At 34.8% G+C, this 17,112-nt stretch overlaps 2 protein-coding genes across 2 annotated transcripts; both read left to right on the top strand.

Annotated features, from left to right (window-relative positions):
* The first annotated feature begins 2,066 nt into the window (after positions 1 to 2,066).
* LOC125866196 (uncharacterized) lies at positions 2,067 to 9,241 on the top strand. The gene is made up of 7 exons (XM_049546509.1): positions 2,067 to 2,219; positions 3,282 to 3,467; positions 7,285 to 7,425; positions 7,974 to 8,082; positions 8,180 to 8,241; positions 8,687 to 8,790; positions 8,970 to 9,241. The coding sequence occupies exons 2-7, from the start codon at positions 3,375 to 3,377 to the stop codon at positions 9,073 to 9,075; spliced, it is 615 nt and encodes a 204-aa protein (XP_049402466.1). The 5' UTR covers positions 2,067 to 2,219; positions 3,282 to 3,374; the 3' UTR covers positions 9,076 to 9,241.
* A 1,631-nt stretch (positions 9,242 to 10,872) lies between these two features.
* LOC125865174 (probable disease resistance protein At4g27220) lies at positions 10,873 to 14,536 on the top strand. Its single transcript, XM_049545364.1, has 2 exons — positions 10,873 to 13,505; positions 13,865 to 14,536. The coding sequence occupies exons 1-2, from the start codon at positions 10,929 to 10,931 to the stop codon at positions 14,234 to 14,236; spliced, it is 2,949 nt and encodes a 982-aa protein (XP_049401321.1). The 5' UTR covers positions 10,873 to 10,928; the 3' UTR covers positions 14,237 to 14,536.
* The last annotated feature ends 2,576 nt before the right edge of the window (positions 14,537 to 17,112 follow it).

The following is a 17,112-nucleotide window of genomic DNA, read 5'->3' as shown; positions in this document are numbered from 1 at the left end:
ACTTGTTGCATCATGTGGCACGAAAGGAGTGAATTTAAGCTTAGTTTGTCGAGTGTAAAGATATTATTAAGTCTATCAATAGTTCGAGGATGAAACTAGTAATGACGCTCTAAATTTGAAGTTTTTTTAAGACTTCTCTCTTATTATTATTACGGAAAAAGGTCAAAAATATTTTTGAATTATAAACAATGCTTTATTTCCATCCTTAATATATTAACAATGCTCTTTTTTTTAAAAAAAAATATTTATTATATATCATTTTTTTATTGGATGAAATAAAAATTCATCTCCATTATTTTCTCTCATAATTTATTCAAGCCAAAACAATATACCTCTTTAGAAAAAAAAAATTCAAACATAAATCTAGTAGTTTTTTATATTTATTGTAGTTTTTTTCTTCTAAAAAGCTAAGTTTGTTTTGAGATTATAAAAAGGATATTGTTTTGACTTGGAAAAATAAAAATCTAAAAGAAAATTATTTGTTGCATCTTTTTTTTTTTCTGGGATCGTGAAACAGGTATATTATTTTGACTTGGATAAATTATGAAAAAAAAAATTAAAACTTTTCTTTTTAAAAAACCTTTTTTTTTTTGTATTTGCTGTAACTTTATCAAAAAAGTAAGTTTTTAACTTTTTTCATGTTATAGTGAAAATAAGGAAAATTATTAAAATTTTATTAAATAAAAATTAAATAAAACTAATACGGTATAAATAAATCACTTCGATCAAAATATTGCTTAATGTATAGATAATGCTTTATTTTGATCCTTAATATATTTCACTTAATCTAAATGGTCCTTACTGTATAATAAAAGTGTTCATTTTGGTCTTTAATATATTTCACCTAATTGAAATGGTCCTTAATGTATAACAAAAATGTGTTTATTTTGATCAGTGACCTAAATCTAATAGATTTAAATAAATAAAAAATGTTAAATTTAGTTACGAATCTCACATGGTTAACAAAATCTTCCTTTATTATCTTCTTTGTTAGCTTCAAAATGCGCATGCACACACATAAAGGGTCGGATATGGATTTTTTTTTTGGTTACCCATTTTTGTAACTTTGAGGAAAAACAAAAATGGATATTAGGTCAGTGTAATAGTATTTTAGGAAAGAGAAAATAGTTATATGTTGGAGAAAGTAGAGAAAATAGAAAGAGTTCTTGCTAACAAAGAAGATAATAATGATGAATTTTGTTAGCCATATAGGGTCCACAATTAAATTTAACATTTTTTTATAAATCTATTAGCTTTGGGGTAAATGGCCAAAATGAACACATTTTGAGTATATATTAAGAATCATTTCAATCCAGTGAAATATATTAATGACCAAAATCAATATCGTTATTATAATTTATACATTAAGGATCATTTAAATCAAATAAAATATATTCCCTCTGTTTCTATTTAGTTGTGACCATTTTAGGTTTTACATTTCTTAAAAGACTATATAAGTTTATCATTGTACCCTTATTTAGAGTTTACTTGAAGTCAAATTTTCAGTAAATGAAATAATTACTTTGTTTTCTATGTTGGTCAAATATATAATTTCAAAATTAATAACTCTTAAGGACAAAATAAGAACAACGTGTCATTCATGCATTGATTTTGTGAAATGACAATTATTTTTAGTAAAGACGACAGGTAAATAAGAACGTAGGGAGTACGATAAAATATTTAGGCATAATACATAAACATGACTCTTAACTTGGCTTCAGCGGACAACTATGCCCTCAAACTTTGAGTGTACACAAATAGACACTTAAACTTGTATAAAATTGAACAAGTAGACACATGTGTCCTACATCACATAATACACGTAGGACATCACATAAGACACAAAATTGTCATGTAGGACGAGTGAGTTCATTTGCTCAATTTTATACAAGTTTAAGTGTCTACTTGTGTACGCCCAAAATTAAAGGTCATAGTTATTGACGGAAGCCAAGTTAATGATCATGTTTATGTATTATGTCAAATTTTTACCCATCAATGGATCATTTTTTCGATATTAAATATTTGATTAAAGGTTAATTTTGTGTGAATAAACATTAAAAGGATGCTTTAAATTAAAATCTCGGTGGATCTGTATACATATTACAGTTTACCCCTCCCTCCCCTCCTCCTCCGCGCTCCGTCGCTTCTACCACCGTGCACAGCGGAACACCACTGCACAATCACCGCATTTAGTTCTGCCGCTTCCTTCTCTGAATCAGGTTTCAGTTTCTCCTCCTTTTCGGATCACTGATGAGTATTTACTTTTTTTTCTTCGTAGTTACAATTCCCAATGTCGGATCACGAAAGAATTAGCGTTATTTGTTGTAATTCGAGCTCAAAATCATAATCAGAAGCTGAAAATCGGTACTTTAGATTTCCTTTTATTAATTGGAGTACTAATTCTGATTGCGATTTCTTTGCGATTTTTCAAAAATATTTGTTAAAATCTTAAGTCCTTATTTAAGTTAATTGACAAAACTGAATACTGTTCCATTTTTATTTTGATCTACATGCAACAATGACAATTGTTCCTCTGTTCCAGACAAGTTGGGGTTATTTTGTTCTATATGTTAATTTTTATTTATTTATCATACTTCAATGGAAATGCTAATGATGTACATAAAATTCAGGCAGATGTAGTATTGATTGATGGAATAAACATTTGATTTAATTACTCTATATGCCCCAATATAAATGACACCATTCTACTAATAATATTATTTGTTATTTTTGTGGTGGGGGTGGATTCACTAGCACTGGTATCCCAATTCCATAGATTGCCGCCAATCCTAGATAGTTGGGGTTGCATAATACGCAGTTGGTGGGATGGAAGGAGATTAATTCTCTCTTCGCTAGTAGTTATAGTTAATTAATTAGTAACTTTTGGAAAGGAGGAGTTGGGATACCAGCTATTAGCTACGTTGCTTGAATTCTCCAAAAATGCTGCCAGGTGTATGTGGGTTCCTCCAAAAGTATTGCATTATTTTGAGGATCTGGTATGGGTGCGATAACATTTTTGGAGGATTCAAGCAGCATAGGCCATTAGCAAGCATGTGTATATTGAGATGCGAATGGGGTTTTCCGGCTACCAGCCGGGTTTGTAAAGCTCCTAAATACTGATATTGGGGCTTCAATTGTATTTCTACGTGCCTATATTGTTAGGGGGCATCCTTTATCAATTATAAGTATGTTCGTTCACTTTAGTATAAGATTTTAGTTTGTTCATATTGACATGTCTCTTTTGATTTCCATGGAGATGGTAACGAGTCATTTCCTTTCAGGTTTCGTTCTGCTGAGTGATGACTAGAGAACAAATCACCATATAGCCTGTTGCAATCTGTAGTCAATCATAGAGGAAACAGAAGAAGATAGAGATGTTTTCATTATTTTATGGACTATATAAATACATGTTTAGCAAGACAGAGTTTCATGTCCTTATTCTTGGGATTGACAAGGCTGGGAAAACGGTACATTATCAACTATTTTCTTCCTTCAAACTTTTTTTATAATTTTGTGCAATGTTTCATGTACTTTACTCAATCCAGTTTTACGTTTAATCGCTTGTGCTAGATATCTTCTAAATGATCATTTATAATAACAACAACAAACACAGTGTAATCCCACAAGTGGGGTCTGGGGAGGGTAAAGTATACGCATACCTTACCCCTATCTTGAAATGGTAGAGAGATTGTTTCTGATAAACCCTATATTTTAAATGATCATTTGAATTGTCAAAACTATTGATCTTAGTAGCAATACATTCTTACTCAATCTTTGCAGTGGGTTTTAGACCAGCAGTAGGTTTTGAAATTCTAGAAGTGGTCTTTTGAGGGCTAGTGGTCCATCTCAAAATTAAATGTATTTCTAGTGGGTCAAAGCTTTGCTGTCTTACTTTATATCACAGTGATCTTTAAAGTTCAGCAATAAAACAACACTTACAGATTTAGAAAAACTTAAGAACACAACTCCCTTTAAGTTGACATGTTAACATATGAGAGGGAGAGGTCAAATGGATAATATATGGATGGAAACTGAGGTAATTGTTGTGTTTTCTTACTGTTTTGTGGCTGGAAAGATTCTGGTCATTCTGTAAGGAAATGCAAATGCAGAAACAACAGTGAATAAGTAGTAGAGTGGGCCAAAGTCCCACATTTGTAAGGGTATGGACTGGTGGTCAGCTTTATATAGACTTGGGCAATCCTCCCCTCATGTGCTAACTTTTGGGGTTGAGTTAGACTTAGATGCCATATCTTTACATGGTACCAGAGCCAGGTCCATCCGTGGTTTGACTTCCGGCCTATGCTCCAGTTGGGCCTCTGGGAGTGAAGGGGGGTGTTCGAGTGGGTCGAAGTCCCACATTGGTAGGGGATTGGACCGGTGGTCTGCCTATATGGACTTGGACAATCCTCCCCCTCATGAGCTAGCTTTTGGAGTTAAGTTAGGCTCATGTGTCATATCTTTATAATATAGGATAGAGAAGAAAGGTGGGAAAGAAAGAAGAAAGGAGATAGGGTGTACAGAGAGAGAGAGAAAAAGTAAAAGTAATCACTTGAAGCTTCTCTAAGATCACTGTATTCACCGTATCAAACACAAAGATTAACATGGCTTATGTGGAGAAAAAAGCTGAAGAAAAGACTAGAAGTAAGCACCAACTTTTTTTTACACCCAAAGGTGTTGCCCAATGGTCAATAAAGTGGATTGAGCACCATGAGGTCTTCGATTCAATTCCAAGCAGAGACAAAACACTAGGTGGTTTTTTCTCAAATGTTCTAGCCGTGGTGGACAGGGTTACCTAGTACTTGTTGCTAGTGCAAGGTGGAAGGTATCCCGTGGAACTAATCGAGGTGCGCACAAATTAGCCCAGACACCATGGTTATCAAAAAAAAAGTTAGCACCAACTTTTGACAAGCCCCAAGGTAGATTCAGTTATTGAAGCTTGTTTGTGAATTTGGATTCCACTTCATATTGTAATATTTCCTAAACTTTCTTGGATTAATATTTATATCATCTCTTGCTGGTTTTGTGAACAATCTCTCTATCTTCATAAGATAGGGGTAAGATCTGCGTACACTCTACCCTCCCAAGGTGGAGACTCCACCTGTGTAATCTTACACTGGGTTTGTTGTTGTTCAATAGAATTTTTCATCAGACATCCTCCTCCTTGAATAGAGACTCTTCATAACTAGAATGTCTTCAGTTTCCTCTTGAACAATAGTAGCAGCAATCACATCTATCTTATTAACATCTCCACAATGGACTGTCTATGTTGAAGACATTGGTAATCCCTGTGTGTGGAGAACTTTTAATGGTCAAGCATTTACAATGAAGCTTCTTTTAGTGTGGGTTGAGAATTGTTTCTGGCACTTAACAATAATTGAAGTCCCCAGCTTCAAAGTCCTCTCATCATCAATGTAGAGCTGCATAAGATTTGTAATCTGCATTACGATAGATAATCTTGGGTTGTCTGTTAGTATGAATTTGGTGAGCTATGCTCAGCGAATGTTTTCCTTTCGGAGCCTGAGAATGGTGAAGGAACTAAGACAATAGGTTTCCTCGGTTTCATACCCATCTCAATTTCAAAGGGACTGGGGACCAGTGGTTTGATCGACACTAGACGGAGTTATTGTATCCGAAGTTGATCATAGGCAGAACTAGGTCCCAAGCGGTTTGTCTCTAACAAGATGACACACAACAAAGTAGATCCACTAAACTTTGAGTACAACCTATGTTTGGCCATGAGTTTGAAGGTGAAAAACAGTTGAGGGGTATAGCTTAGTGCTCTGAAATGCCAAAATGTCCTCCACAGTAACTAGTAAACTGAACGTCTTGACCAGAATCAGTAGTTTTGGGAAGTCTATGGAGTCACATGAACTGGACTTTCTTCATGTAGTCTCTGCTCTCTGGTAGTTCCCATGATACTGATGAAATTCATATAAATCTATTAGAAAGTAAAGACCTTGTGAAATTGCTGATGAACCTCCTTGTATGATGTAAATGTTAATCCAAGAAAGTTTGGTAAGTTCTCTGAGCAGAATTCTGCTTGTAAATTAAAACCAAGTGTTGCCATGTGATACAATTAAACCGTGAAGTTGGGCAGTCTACCTTTTTGATGGATCATCAACAGGAGAAACAACACTAGTAAACGAATCTTAAAATTATTTTCTCGAGTTGGACCCTGATTGGCAGCAAGATAAGGAAGGTCAAATAAGACTGCAAGAAATATAGAAAAATCACTCCTGAATCTTGAGTAAAACCCTAGGTTATTTGAAAAAAATTAGATATCTAGAAACATGCACACATCTACTGGTGGAGTGCAGGTTCTTAAACTTAGGAAGTATGACAAAAATAAAAGAAAAAAACTAGTCCATATCCTTTGTGAAGGAAGTATATATGGGAGTAACAACAGGTTCTTTTGCCGTGGAAAAAGATTTGGTTTAGCAAGGCTAACGACAGGGTCTTTTGGCCTTGAAACAATATTTGGTTTAGCAAGGCTTCTTTGAAGGTGTCTTGCTTCTCTTGGATTTAGCTAGGACGGCACTCACTCATTCCAACCTCCAAAAGAGGGGATTTCAGCTTTGTAGTAGGTGCCCATGTGTGAAGAGCACTCTGAATATGTTGGCCACCTCATTTTGCATTGTAGAGTTACTGTAGTTATGTCTTCTCACTCTGGCTTAATGCAAGGCTGCAAGCCTATATAATATCTTTGATTACTTGTAAGCAGAAATTTGGATATGGGAGTAGACTGCAATACAACAGTACTAGAGCTAGAGGGTAATACATGAGTGAAGTCCAATTTAGCTTTACTTGAAGAGATGAAAAGTTATCCTTCATACTTAAAAAGGGCAGCCAGGTGCACAAAGCATCCCGCTTTTATGCAGGGTCCAGGGAAGGCCCGCACTCCAAGGGGTGTGATGTAGACCGCCTACTGTTGCTTTCACGGCTCGAACCCATGACTTATAGGTCATACAAAGACAACTTTACTGTTGCTCCAATGCTCTCATTCTTGTCCTTCATACTTATTAGAATAAAGTTGTCCCTGGAATTAGTTCTCTGTGAACGTTAATCTGAATTGCATCTTTATTTTTTGACATGCCATTGTCTGAATTGCTTTGTTACTCTTTTTTATTTGCTTTTAATTTTTAATCTTTTTGTAATTTCTCTTTCCCTATATTCGTGTGTGCGTGTGCGCGCGAATTTTACATGCTTAATCATTACAGATATATTACCAAAGTCTAGTCTTGAAAGGTTTCTTTCTAATCCTTCTTTCTATTATCAAATTTCTAGACATTGTTAGAGAAAATAAAGTCACAATACTCAAACTTGGAAGGCCTTCCGCCAGATCGTATTGTTCCAACTGTGGGGCTCAATATTGGTCGTGTTGAAGCATCAAATACGAAGCTTGTATTTTGGGATTTAGGAGGTCAGGTATGAACTTTGTTTCCTGTGACCTCTGAGATGATTAAATTTCCATTTTAGAACCGTAAAGGGTATGTAAAATAAATGCAGCAGCAGATAAATGTATATGTATGACAAAAGACAAGTTTGAAGTGCTTGACATCAGACGTCTGCTTTATACTTCTAAGTTTGATGATGAAGTGCATGTTGTTATCACAGTTGCATGATTTTTGGCGTATATTGTGCAACTTATGATGGTCATCTACTACTCTTGTTTAGGAAGTATATTTCCAACCTTGAGATGTATTTTGATAATTCTGTGCCTTATATAGGACAGTTCTCAAACTTAAGATGTATTTTGATAACTTTCCGCCTTATATAGGACAGTTTTCGCTGGCATGACCTTTGTTATAAATAGATGAAGGGATTATACAATATTCTTATGTTTTCTCGCTAGAGCTTAGTCAGCAGATAGGGGTGTCAGTTCTCTGACAGCAAGATACTTTTTTATATTTCAGCTGGTTATAGACAGTTCATATAAATTTCTCTGACTAACATGAGACCATTTATACACTTAGCCTGGTCTTCGCTCAATCTGGGAGAAGTATTATGAAGAGGCACATGCTGTGATATATGTTGTTGATGCTGCTAGTCCATCACGCTTTGAGGATTCTAAATCTGCACTTGGTATGTACTGTTGGTTAGTCATGTGTTCAAACTTTTGTCTAGTTCACGATTAATGGGCATCATAGTTTATTTATTTTTTTACTTCAATAACTGGCAGAAAAAGTTCTCCGGCATGAGGATCTGCAAGGAGCCCCACTTCTGATATTAGCAAACAAGCAGGTAAAGGAACAAAGCAGTTTCTTCCACACAAGAGGTTCTTTATCATGGATGTAATGATTGAACAGAGCACAGCTTTTTGTCTCTTCCTTGTCTACTTCATTTGTCAATGATAGTTATATTTGTATAATCTCTGGATCTAATAGTCTTTATACTTTATTTGCCAAGAATATATGCTGTCATTATATTTCTTGTTTTATCATTGTCAAAAAGGATTCTCTTCTACATGTGCTTTCATCAGAAAAGAAAAAATGGATTCCAAATATGTGACTAAGCGCATACCGGCTTCAGTGCTCTAGATATTCCCTTGATTCCTTTATTTCTGTTCTGCTTATATGGCGAAAACCTGCCTTTCCAGATGGAGAAAGTGATAGTTGACAGATGACATTAACTTTGTGTGCTTGTCGTGACTATTCATTTGCTTATGCACATCAACTTGTTAAAGCAGGACCTTGCAGATGCTGTATCAGCAGAAGAAGTTGCCCGGTATCTCGATCTCAAGAAACTCGATGAGAGAGCTTACACCTTTCTAGCTGTTTCATCCTATGACGGGTGAGTAATACATCTTTATCAGTATCACACATTAGAACTACATCACTCCATGTTAGTCATATAGAAGACCACTGCATAAAACCATTTTCCCAGAAGGTTTGACTCATTATTGTTTTAAAAATTCTAAGAGTCCTGGAAACACGCTTGAATAATACAAGCTTTCGCTTGCTTGATTGCAGGTTAGGAATCAAGGAAAGTGTGAATTGGCTTGTAGATGTAATGGAGAGGAGTAAGAGAACAGAAATGTTGCAACTCCGAGCAGGGGCAAACCTTATCTCTAATTAGAAGGAATCATCCATATTGCAATAATTTTTATTACCATACCATTCCTGTAACTTTTGTAAGTAAATCAGGTTCACAGTTTAGTCCCATCTTACCTGATATTGGAATTTCGTCAGTGATACGTGCAAAATGTGATGTTAACCTCCACAACTGCAACCAGTTGTGAAGTTTACCTTCAAATTATTACGCGTCCTACTTATAAAGTCTTTGATTCTCATCGTCGTTGATTTGTATCTTTTTTCATTGTGAATGGAAAACCAGTTTGTGCACTGCATTCATATGATATCGATGGGTGATATGGAGCATTTGGCAAGATAGTTCTTTTATTTGACATTGTCAAGTACAATCCGAGACTCAGATTCTGATTAGTTCAGACTTCAGTGGAAGATAACTTGCACACATATTAAATCCCGCAAATTATGTCGTAAAAGGCATAACAAATTATGTCCCTGACATTGAAACAACAAATGGCTTTTTCGTGACATAAGTTTATACGTTTGTATCATAATATCTTACAAATTATGACGTAAAAAATATAATAAATTACGGCTCAGAAGTTGTGAAGAATCTGAATTCTCTCATCCCCTTATTTGGCTTCTTGCTCTCCGTTCTCTTGCTAATGTTTTTCTATTTTGTAGTCTGCTTTCGGTATTTACCCAGTTGAAAAATGATAAATGATACGACCCAGGGCCAATTCTGGTTCTTCTTCCTATCGAAAAGCTATTGAAGTTTCCATGTTTTCTGTTTGCTCTTGAGTTAAGCCTTCGTACATTGATAACAAAGTGAAATATTTCTCTTTATACATCACTTCTTTTTCCTCTCAATAATTATCCAAGTAGTAAATTTCAGAAACTCTTTGCTAATGGCTTTTTCATGTAGCTTGGTACCCAAAACAATGCTAAGATTTACTTGTCTGCTCAAGACAATAATAACTACTCCTGTAAGCCGCTATAGTTAATAATTCAAAATATTTAGAAAATAACAGAGAGGTCCTACCGTGTCAAATCATCTTTGCATTTATGTCGTTATTTACTAATGAGAAAGGGAAAAACAATCTTGTATTTTCACTTCAATAATACAGAACATGACTCCACTTTTGTTTCAAAAGCAAATATTACACTTTTACTTTTATTTCTACTTTTCTCTGTGTGTCTGCCATTTTGAAATGTTATCTAATCAACAATCCCACTTTAATATTGCTGTCATTTTGACCCCACTAGTACCAATGGTGGTAATTTGGCGGATTGAGTTAAATTTAGGCGGGTCATAATGAGTTAGACAATAATCGGGTTAAGACCCAATTCAATCCAAATTTACTTGGGTCAGAACGGGTTGGGTCAAAATTAGTTAGTCAACGGGTTATATAACGGTTTAAGACCCAACCCAATTTTTACTAACATTAATTATTTTATTTGTTCTTTTAAACTATTTTAGTGCCTAATAATTTATTTTTTTCCATTATTATGAATATATATAATATATCAAATTGAAAAAAAAAGTTTTTTTAAAAAATATTTTGACAAGATTGTCATGAGTCTTCCAAGTTTAAGTATTGTGACAAGATTGTCATGAGTCTTCCAAGTTACATATCAATCCAATTTTTAATGTATTAAAATGAGTTGGATTGAAATGGATTGAGCTAATGAATAAGCCGGTCAGTCAAATGAGGGGGTCAGTAATCAACCCAAACTTAACCGGGTTGGGTTTGATTTTGTCACCCCTAACTACTACTATACCAAATTCTCTATTATTGCTCTAGTTAAGCTTTACTTCCCAGTAACTAAGAAACCAATTCAAAAAGAGAGAATTGAAAAAACTGTAGAGTAATTAGCAGAGTTCAAAGACTTCAAATTGCTATGGATTTCTTATGTAAAGTTGTGGACAAAGTCGGAGATTGGTTGATCGATTCAGTTGTTGGAGAGATTAAATATTTCTTTACCTATGAGAGCAACATCACATCTTTGAATAATGAATTTGAGACGCTGGAGGATATCAGAAGTGGAGTGCAGCTAGGAGCAGAAGCTGCTCGGAGAAACTCACGTGAGGTTGCACCAACGATCCAGCATTGGTCAGCGCGTGTTGATACTACTACTAGTGATGTGGCTACTATATTGCGACGTAGAGCTGAGATTGAAAGAGGTTGTTGCTATGGCCGGTGTCCAAACTTGAAGTCGCGTTACTTGCTGAGCAAGAAATCTAAGGAAATTGTACTGAATGTGATTGGTCTTCAAACTGAAGGCAGAAATTATGTGGATTTTTCGTATCCTGTTGAAGTTGAAGCTATGCCTAGCAACACTGGTGAGGAATTTGAGTCCAGAAAGTTGAAAGAGGAAGAAGTGATGGCTGCTTTGAGAGACGTTGGCGGGGTCTCTATGATTGGGATATGTGGTATGGGTGGTGTTGGTAAGACAACAATGACTGAGAAAATAAGACAAAATGCGAAACAAGAAAGGTTGTTCACTGATGTTGTCATGGTAACTGTGAGTCAACAACCGGACTTCAAAAGAATTCAGGATGAAATTGCAAGAGAAGCTGGGCTGACCTTAGAAGGGAATAATTTGTGGAGTCGTGGAGATCAGCTGTGTTCAAGGTTAATGGATCAGGACAGAAGCATCCTTATAATCTTGGATGATGTTTGGAAGGCTCTTGAACTAGAAAAACTTGGAATTCCCAGTGGTAGCAACCAAAATCATCAGTGTAAAGTGATATTCACAACACGTTTCCGATCTGTTTGTGAAGCAATGGGAGCTCAGAAGATCATGGAAGTTGGAACCTTATCTGAGGAGGAAGCATGGATCCTTTTCAGCCAGAAAGTTGGTAATTCAATCGACGATCTTTCTCTACTTGACATAGCAAAAGATGTCGCCAAAGAATGCAATGGGCTGCCGCTTGCAATTATTACAGTTGCAGGAGCACTAAAAAAGCATAAAAACAAGCGTTCGTGGGACTGTGCCCTTGAACAATTGCGTGGTGCAGTAACAATAAATATCCCTGAAGTTCTCACAGAGGTGTATAAACCTCTGAGGCTAAGCTATGATTACTTGGGAAGTAATGAAGCTAAGTACCTCTTTTTGCTTTGTTCCTTGTTCGAGGAAGATAGTGATATCCGTCCTGAAGAATTACTTAGATATGGAATGCAGCTTGGCATCCTATCGGAAATCAGTAATTTAGAACATGCAAGAAATATGGTGTGTTATCTGTTAGAAATACTGAAAGATTGTTTCTTGTTATCCCAAGGTTCAAACAAAAGTTATGTCAAAATGCATGATGTGGTCCGTGATGTGGCTATAAGTATTGCTTCTAAGGGAGAGCATAACTTTATGGTAAGTCACCATGTGAACTCGGAAGAGTTCCCAAGAAGAAATTCCTATGAGCATTTCAGTCACATGTCAATTGTTGCAAATAAATTTGATGAGTTTCCTAGCCCAATCGTTTGTCCAAAACTGAAGCTTCTAATGTTAAAACTCTGTTTCGTAAAGCCATTCAAATTACAGGACAATTTTTTTGATGGCATGAGTAAACTCAACGTCTTAAGCTTGAGTGTATATGCGGACTCCATTTGGTCTTTTCCAGCATCCGTTCAGAGGTTGTCATGTCTGAGGACGCTGTGTCTGAGTAATGTACGGTTGGATGACATATCCATCATTGGAGAACTTGTCACTTTAGAAATTCTCAGCATACGAGATTCTCAGTTAGAGGAGCTGCCAGTGGAGATAGGAAAATTGACGAATCTAATTATGCTAGAGTTTTGGAATGAGAATAAATCACTCGAAAGGATTTCAGCAGGGGTCTTATCAAGACTAACTCGATTGGAGGAACTACATATGATGAAAGTTAAACATTGTAGTTACTCCACCTTGAGTGAACTAGAATCCTTATCGAAATTGACTGCACTGACACTGAGTGAATGTTCCGAAGATGTGATCTACAGTGACTTGTGCCTTCCCTCCAAGTTGACACAGTACACTCTTACGGTGGGTGAAGCTTACAGAGCGGCTTCAAACATGGATGATTACGACAAGAATATTGCTTTAAATGCCACTGAGACTGCCCCATTGGGTGATTGGATCTGCCACATGTTGAAGAAGAGCGAAGTTGTACATTCAACCGGAAAGGGCTCTAATAATGTGTTGACTGAGTTGCAGCTGAATAAACTTCAGAATGTGAAATGTCTCAGCCTCTTTGATTGTGATTTAGTCACACATTTATTGAACATCTCTCGGAGTACACATGAAGTAATCAAGTTCCCGAATTTATATGAGTTGGAACTTCAATCTCTGGAATTCTTCACACACTTTTGCAGTGACAATTTTGAGGGCATTGAGTTCCCTCGGTTGCGGAAAATGAATCTAGACGGATTACATCAGTTCCAAAATTTCTGGCCTACAGCCAACAACTCCATCACTCACTCAAATCCTCTTTTTCATGAAAAGGTTTGCTTCTACTTTTCTACATGATCATTATAAAAAATTATACTCCTTTTTTTGGTCATGAATATTACTTTACTTGAGCACTAAAGATCCTTACTTTTACTTGCACATGAATATTACCTTACTTGAGCACTAAAGATCCTTACTTTACTTGCACAATGCCTATTTTTCTACTATTACTAGTGTTAGAAAAAAAAAAGGGCTTGATATACTCCTTTGGACCATTTATGTAACAATAGCTATATATGTGAAGGTACTGTTGTAACGAGAGTATATCAGCTCTAAATCGCAAATTTGAGGGGTATATCATGCCCTTTTCTTTTTTAAGAAAAGTATTAATAATATATTTCATATATTTGCAGGTTTGTTGTCCGAACTTGGAAGTGCTATTGATTGATAAAGCTGACAGCATAAGTGCTCTATGCTCTCATCAACTTCCTACTGCCTACTTCAGCAAACTTGTACACTTGAAAGTATATAGTTGTGAAAAATTGAGAAACTTGATGTCTCCGTCAGTGGCCAGAGGTATTTTGAATCTCCGAATACTACAAATAGCAGACTGCATATCAATGGAAGAAGTGATCACGGAAGAGGAACAACAAGGAGAAGAAATCATGACTAATGAGCCTTTATTTCCCCTATTGGAAGAGTTGTACCTTTACGATCTGCCAAAGCTGGGGCATTTCTTTATGAATAAGTGTTCTGATGACTTTCCATTTCTCGGAGTAGTGTGAATTCTTAACTGCCCTGAAATGAAGACATTTGTCCAAATCAAGGGCGTATACATATCCAGGAGGGGGTCATCGGGTTCACGTGAACCCATGGTCCCCTCCCGAAATCATATATAGTAGTGTTATATTTTTATAAAATATTTAAATATAGATGCGTGAATCTAGACTTGAAGTATCATATAATGTAGTACGATGATGATTGGGTGCACCTCTCTAGGTGAGGTTAGAAATTTGAATCTTTTATCTATCTTGTTTTAGTTTTCTTTCTAAGATTTTGTAACTGGTTTGGATAAATAAAAGTTAATTTTGGATCTATGATTTTAAAATTTTAATGGTTTTCACTAAAAAGAATCTAACCGATCAAATTTATGTCTTAGATCCACCTTTTTGTAATAGTGCACCAATTATCTATAAATCCTGAATACGCCTCTGTCAGTCCAATAGGGATCTGATTTGTGAGTACACCGAGTCTTGAAAGTGTGAACAATGACGATGAGGTGAAAGTAGTTAATCTTAATAAAGCGATGTTCAATTCTACGGTTTGTCTTGTGCTGCCAGCAAGTTAGTTGTATAACTAGTGTACTACGTATTCTAAAACTGAACTACTACTGTGTTGTAATTCATTTTTCTTCTCTTTTTGTTTCATTTGAATGCCTTTTTTAGTTGTCTTTTGTTTTATGAAATATGGATAGTCAAAATTTCAAGTGAAAAGACTCTATATGCCATCGAACTTTGAAAAAAGACTCATTTATGTCATCCGTTAAAAAAATTTGACTCATCTATGTCATTTCCGTTAAAAATGAATGGAACCTTTTCTCAAGGGGAACACCTAGCTTAAGATTTTATATTACTTGCACACCATATTGGATTTGATCAGTTTGCATATTTGAAAATTTTGGTCTTTCTTTTACTAGCTTCCATTGAAGTATTTCAAGCATACAATTTGACATCAAACTGTACTTGATGACATTAAGGTTAAAAGTTTTTATTAATTCCTTTATTTGCTGGTAGCAGTATATGTATGTGTGCACCAGAATATGTATTTGAATTTGCGCATTCCACTCTAGGGCTAAAATACTTCCTACCAAAGACATCGAACTCAAAACATCTTATTTTATTTTATTTATTTTTTAAAAAACAATACTCACCATTTCACCAAAATCTTTGGTGGTAAGACCTCCTTTCTATTAGTACCTTCTTATTTTTTTCATCTATTTAGAAAAAAGTTTGTGGGGTGGGTAAGAGTTAGTAAGAGTCCGAAACTTAAATAAGCCACAAAAAAATAAAAATGACCAAAATAAGTCACTATTCTAGTAAATAACTAAAATAGGCTTAGTGGAAGAAAAAATTCCGTTTTATGCAATATTCCAAACGTTTGTCGTTAGTCTCATAACGTGTATATTTTAATATATAACGGAACTATTTTTTACACTTTGTAAAGTGGAAGTTTTTCTTACACTTTTATAAAGTGGAAGAAAAAAATTATGTTTTATAAAGAGGAATATTTTTCACGTTTTACATTAAATTGTATCTCTTTATGAAGCTTTTACAGTGTTTGTCATACAATTCTATTGATTTGACATATCATAAAAATGAAAAAAATTATTACATTATGCATTTTTATTTTTTTTATTTTGAAAACTCCTCCAAGCTCTATTTAAGGATGTTCAAACATTGCCCTTCAACATCTTTAGTCTTCTATTTTTCTTCATTTCAATCACAAATAAATGTCTTCTGAACCAAAAGTTAGAGTTTCGATTTATTGGGATGACAAAATTATACATGACGGAAATACCGTTTATTATAAATGTCATCCCAAATACAATGCAAAATATTAAATTAATGCCCGATATCACAAATTTCTTTCATCAATTTATAAAAGAATGGGTATAAATAGTAATGATTATAATTTGATTATAGTCGAAAAATACCCCACTTTATTTTTATCACAAGGACAAGTAAATTTTGGAGAGTGGATTATCTATAATGACGAATCTTTGATCGACTTTTTGAGGGTTCAAAATGACTACATAGATCAAATCAAGTTAACAATACTTGAAATCTATGTTAGGAAGGAGCCTAAGACTAGTCAACAACGTTCTCCTATAACAATGCTTGAAAAATATTCCTCTTTGTAAACCATGTTTTTTTCTTCCACTTTACAAAGTGTAAGAAAAACTTCCACTTTACAAAGTGTAAGAAAAACTTACACTTTACAAAGTGTAAAAACTAGTTCCGTTATTTATTAAAATATACACATTATGAGACTAACGGAAAACATTTGGAATATTACATAAAATATAACTTTTTCTTTCACTAAGCCTATTTTAGTTACTTACTAGAATAGTGGCTTATTTTGGTCACTTTTATCTTTTTGTGGCTTAATTAGGTTTCGGACTCGAGTTAGTAATAATGGAGTATTACAATTATTAGGTGCATGGAACCAAGTCAAGAATTGGTGATAAGCCTGTTCCGTGAGCTTTTATTTTTCTGAGTAATAGTACAATTATTAATTGGATGAACCAAGTGATCTATTGTAGAGTATTGCCCAGAAATAATTCTACAAGGTATCTTTTATCTTCCACAAGCACGGCCAGGAAAACTCGAGGACAGAAGAAGAAAAAAAGAACATAAATCCAGTTCAACCTATCTTTTATGACTCAATTTACCTATAAGGCAAACAGTAGGCTACAGCTACAAGCATCATAAGTACCTGAACTTAACAAAGCATAATCAATGTACTTTTAACTTGGTGATTGGATGTTAGTTACAATAGTTAACAATGAGATTTATCTGTAATTACCTTTATAGATAACCTGATAGATGATTAGTGCATATAACTTAAAACTATTAATCGCAAAACCACAAACGTCAACCTG

The sequence above is a fragment of the Solanum stenotomum genome, chromosome 5 (genome assembly GCF_019186545.1).
Source record: "Solanum stenotomum isolate F172 chromosome 5, ASM1918654v1, whole genome shotgun sequence".
Taxonomy (NCBI): domain Eukaryota; kingdom Viridiplantae; phylum Streptophyta; class Magnoliopsida; order Solanales; family Solanaceae; genus Solanum; species Solanum stenotomum.
The sequence above is the reverse complement of the archived record's forward strand: the minus strand, read 5'-3'. Positions and strand labels throughout refer to the sequence as shown.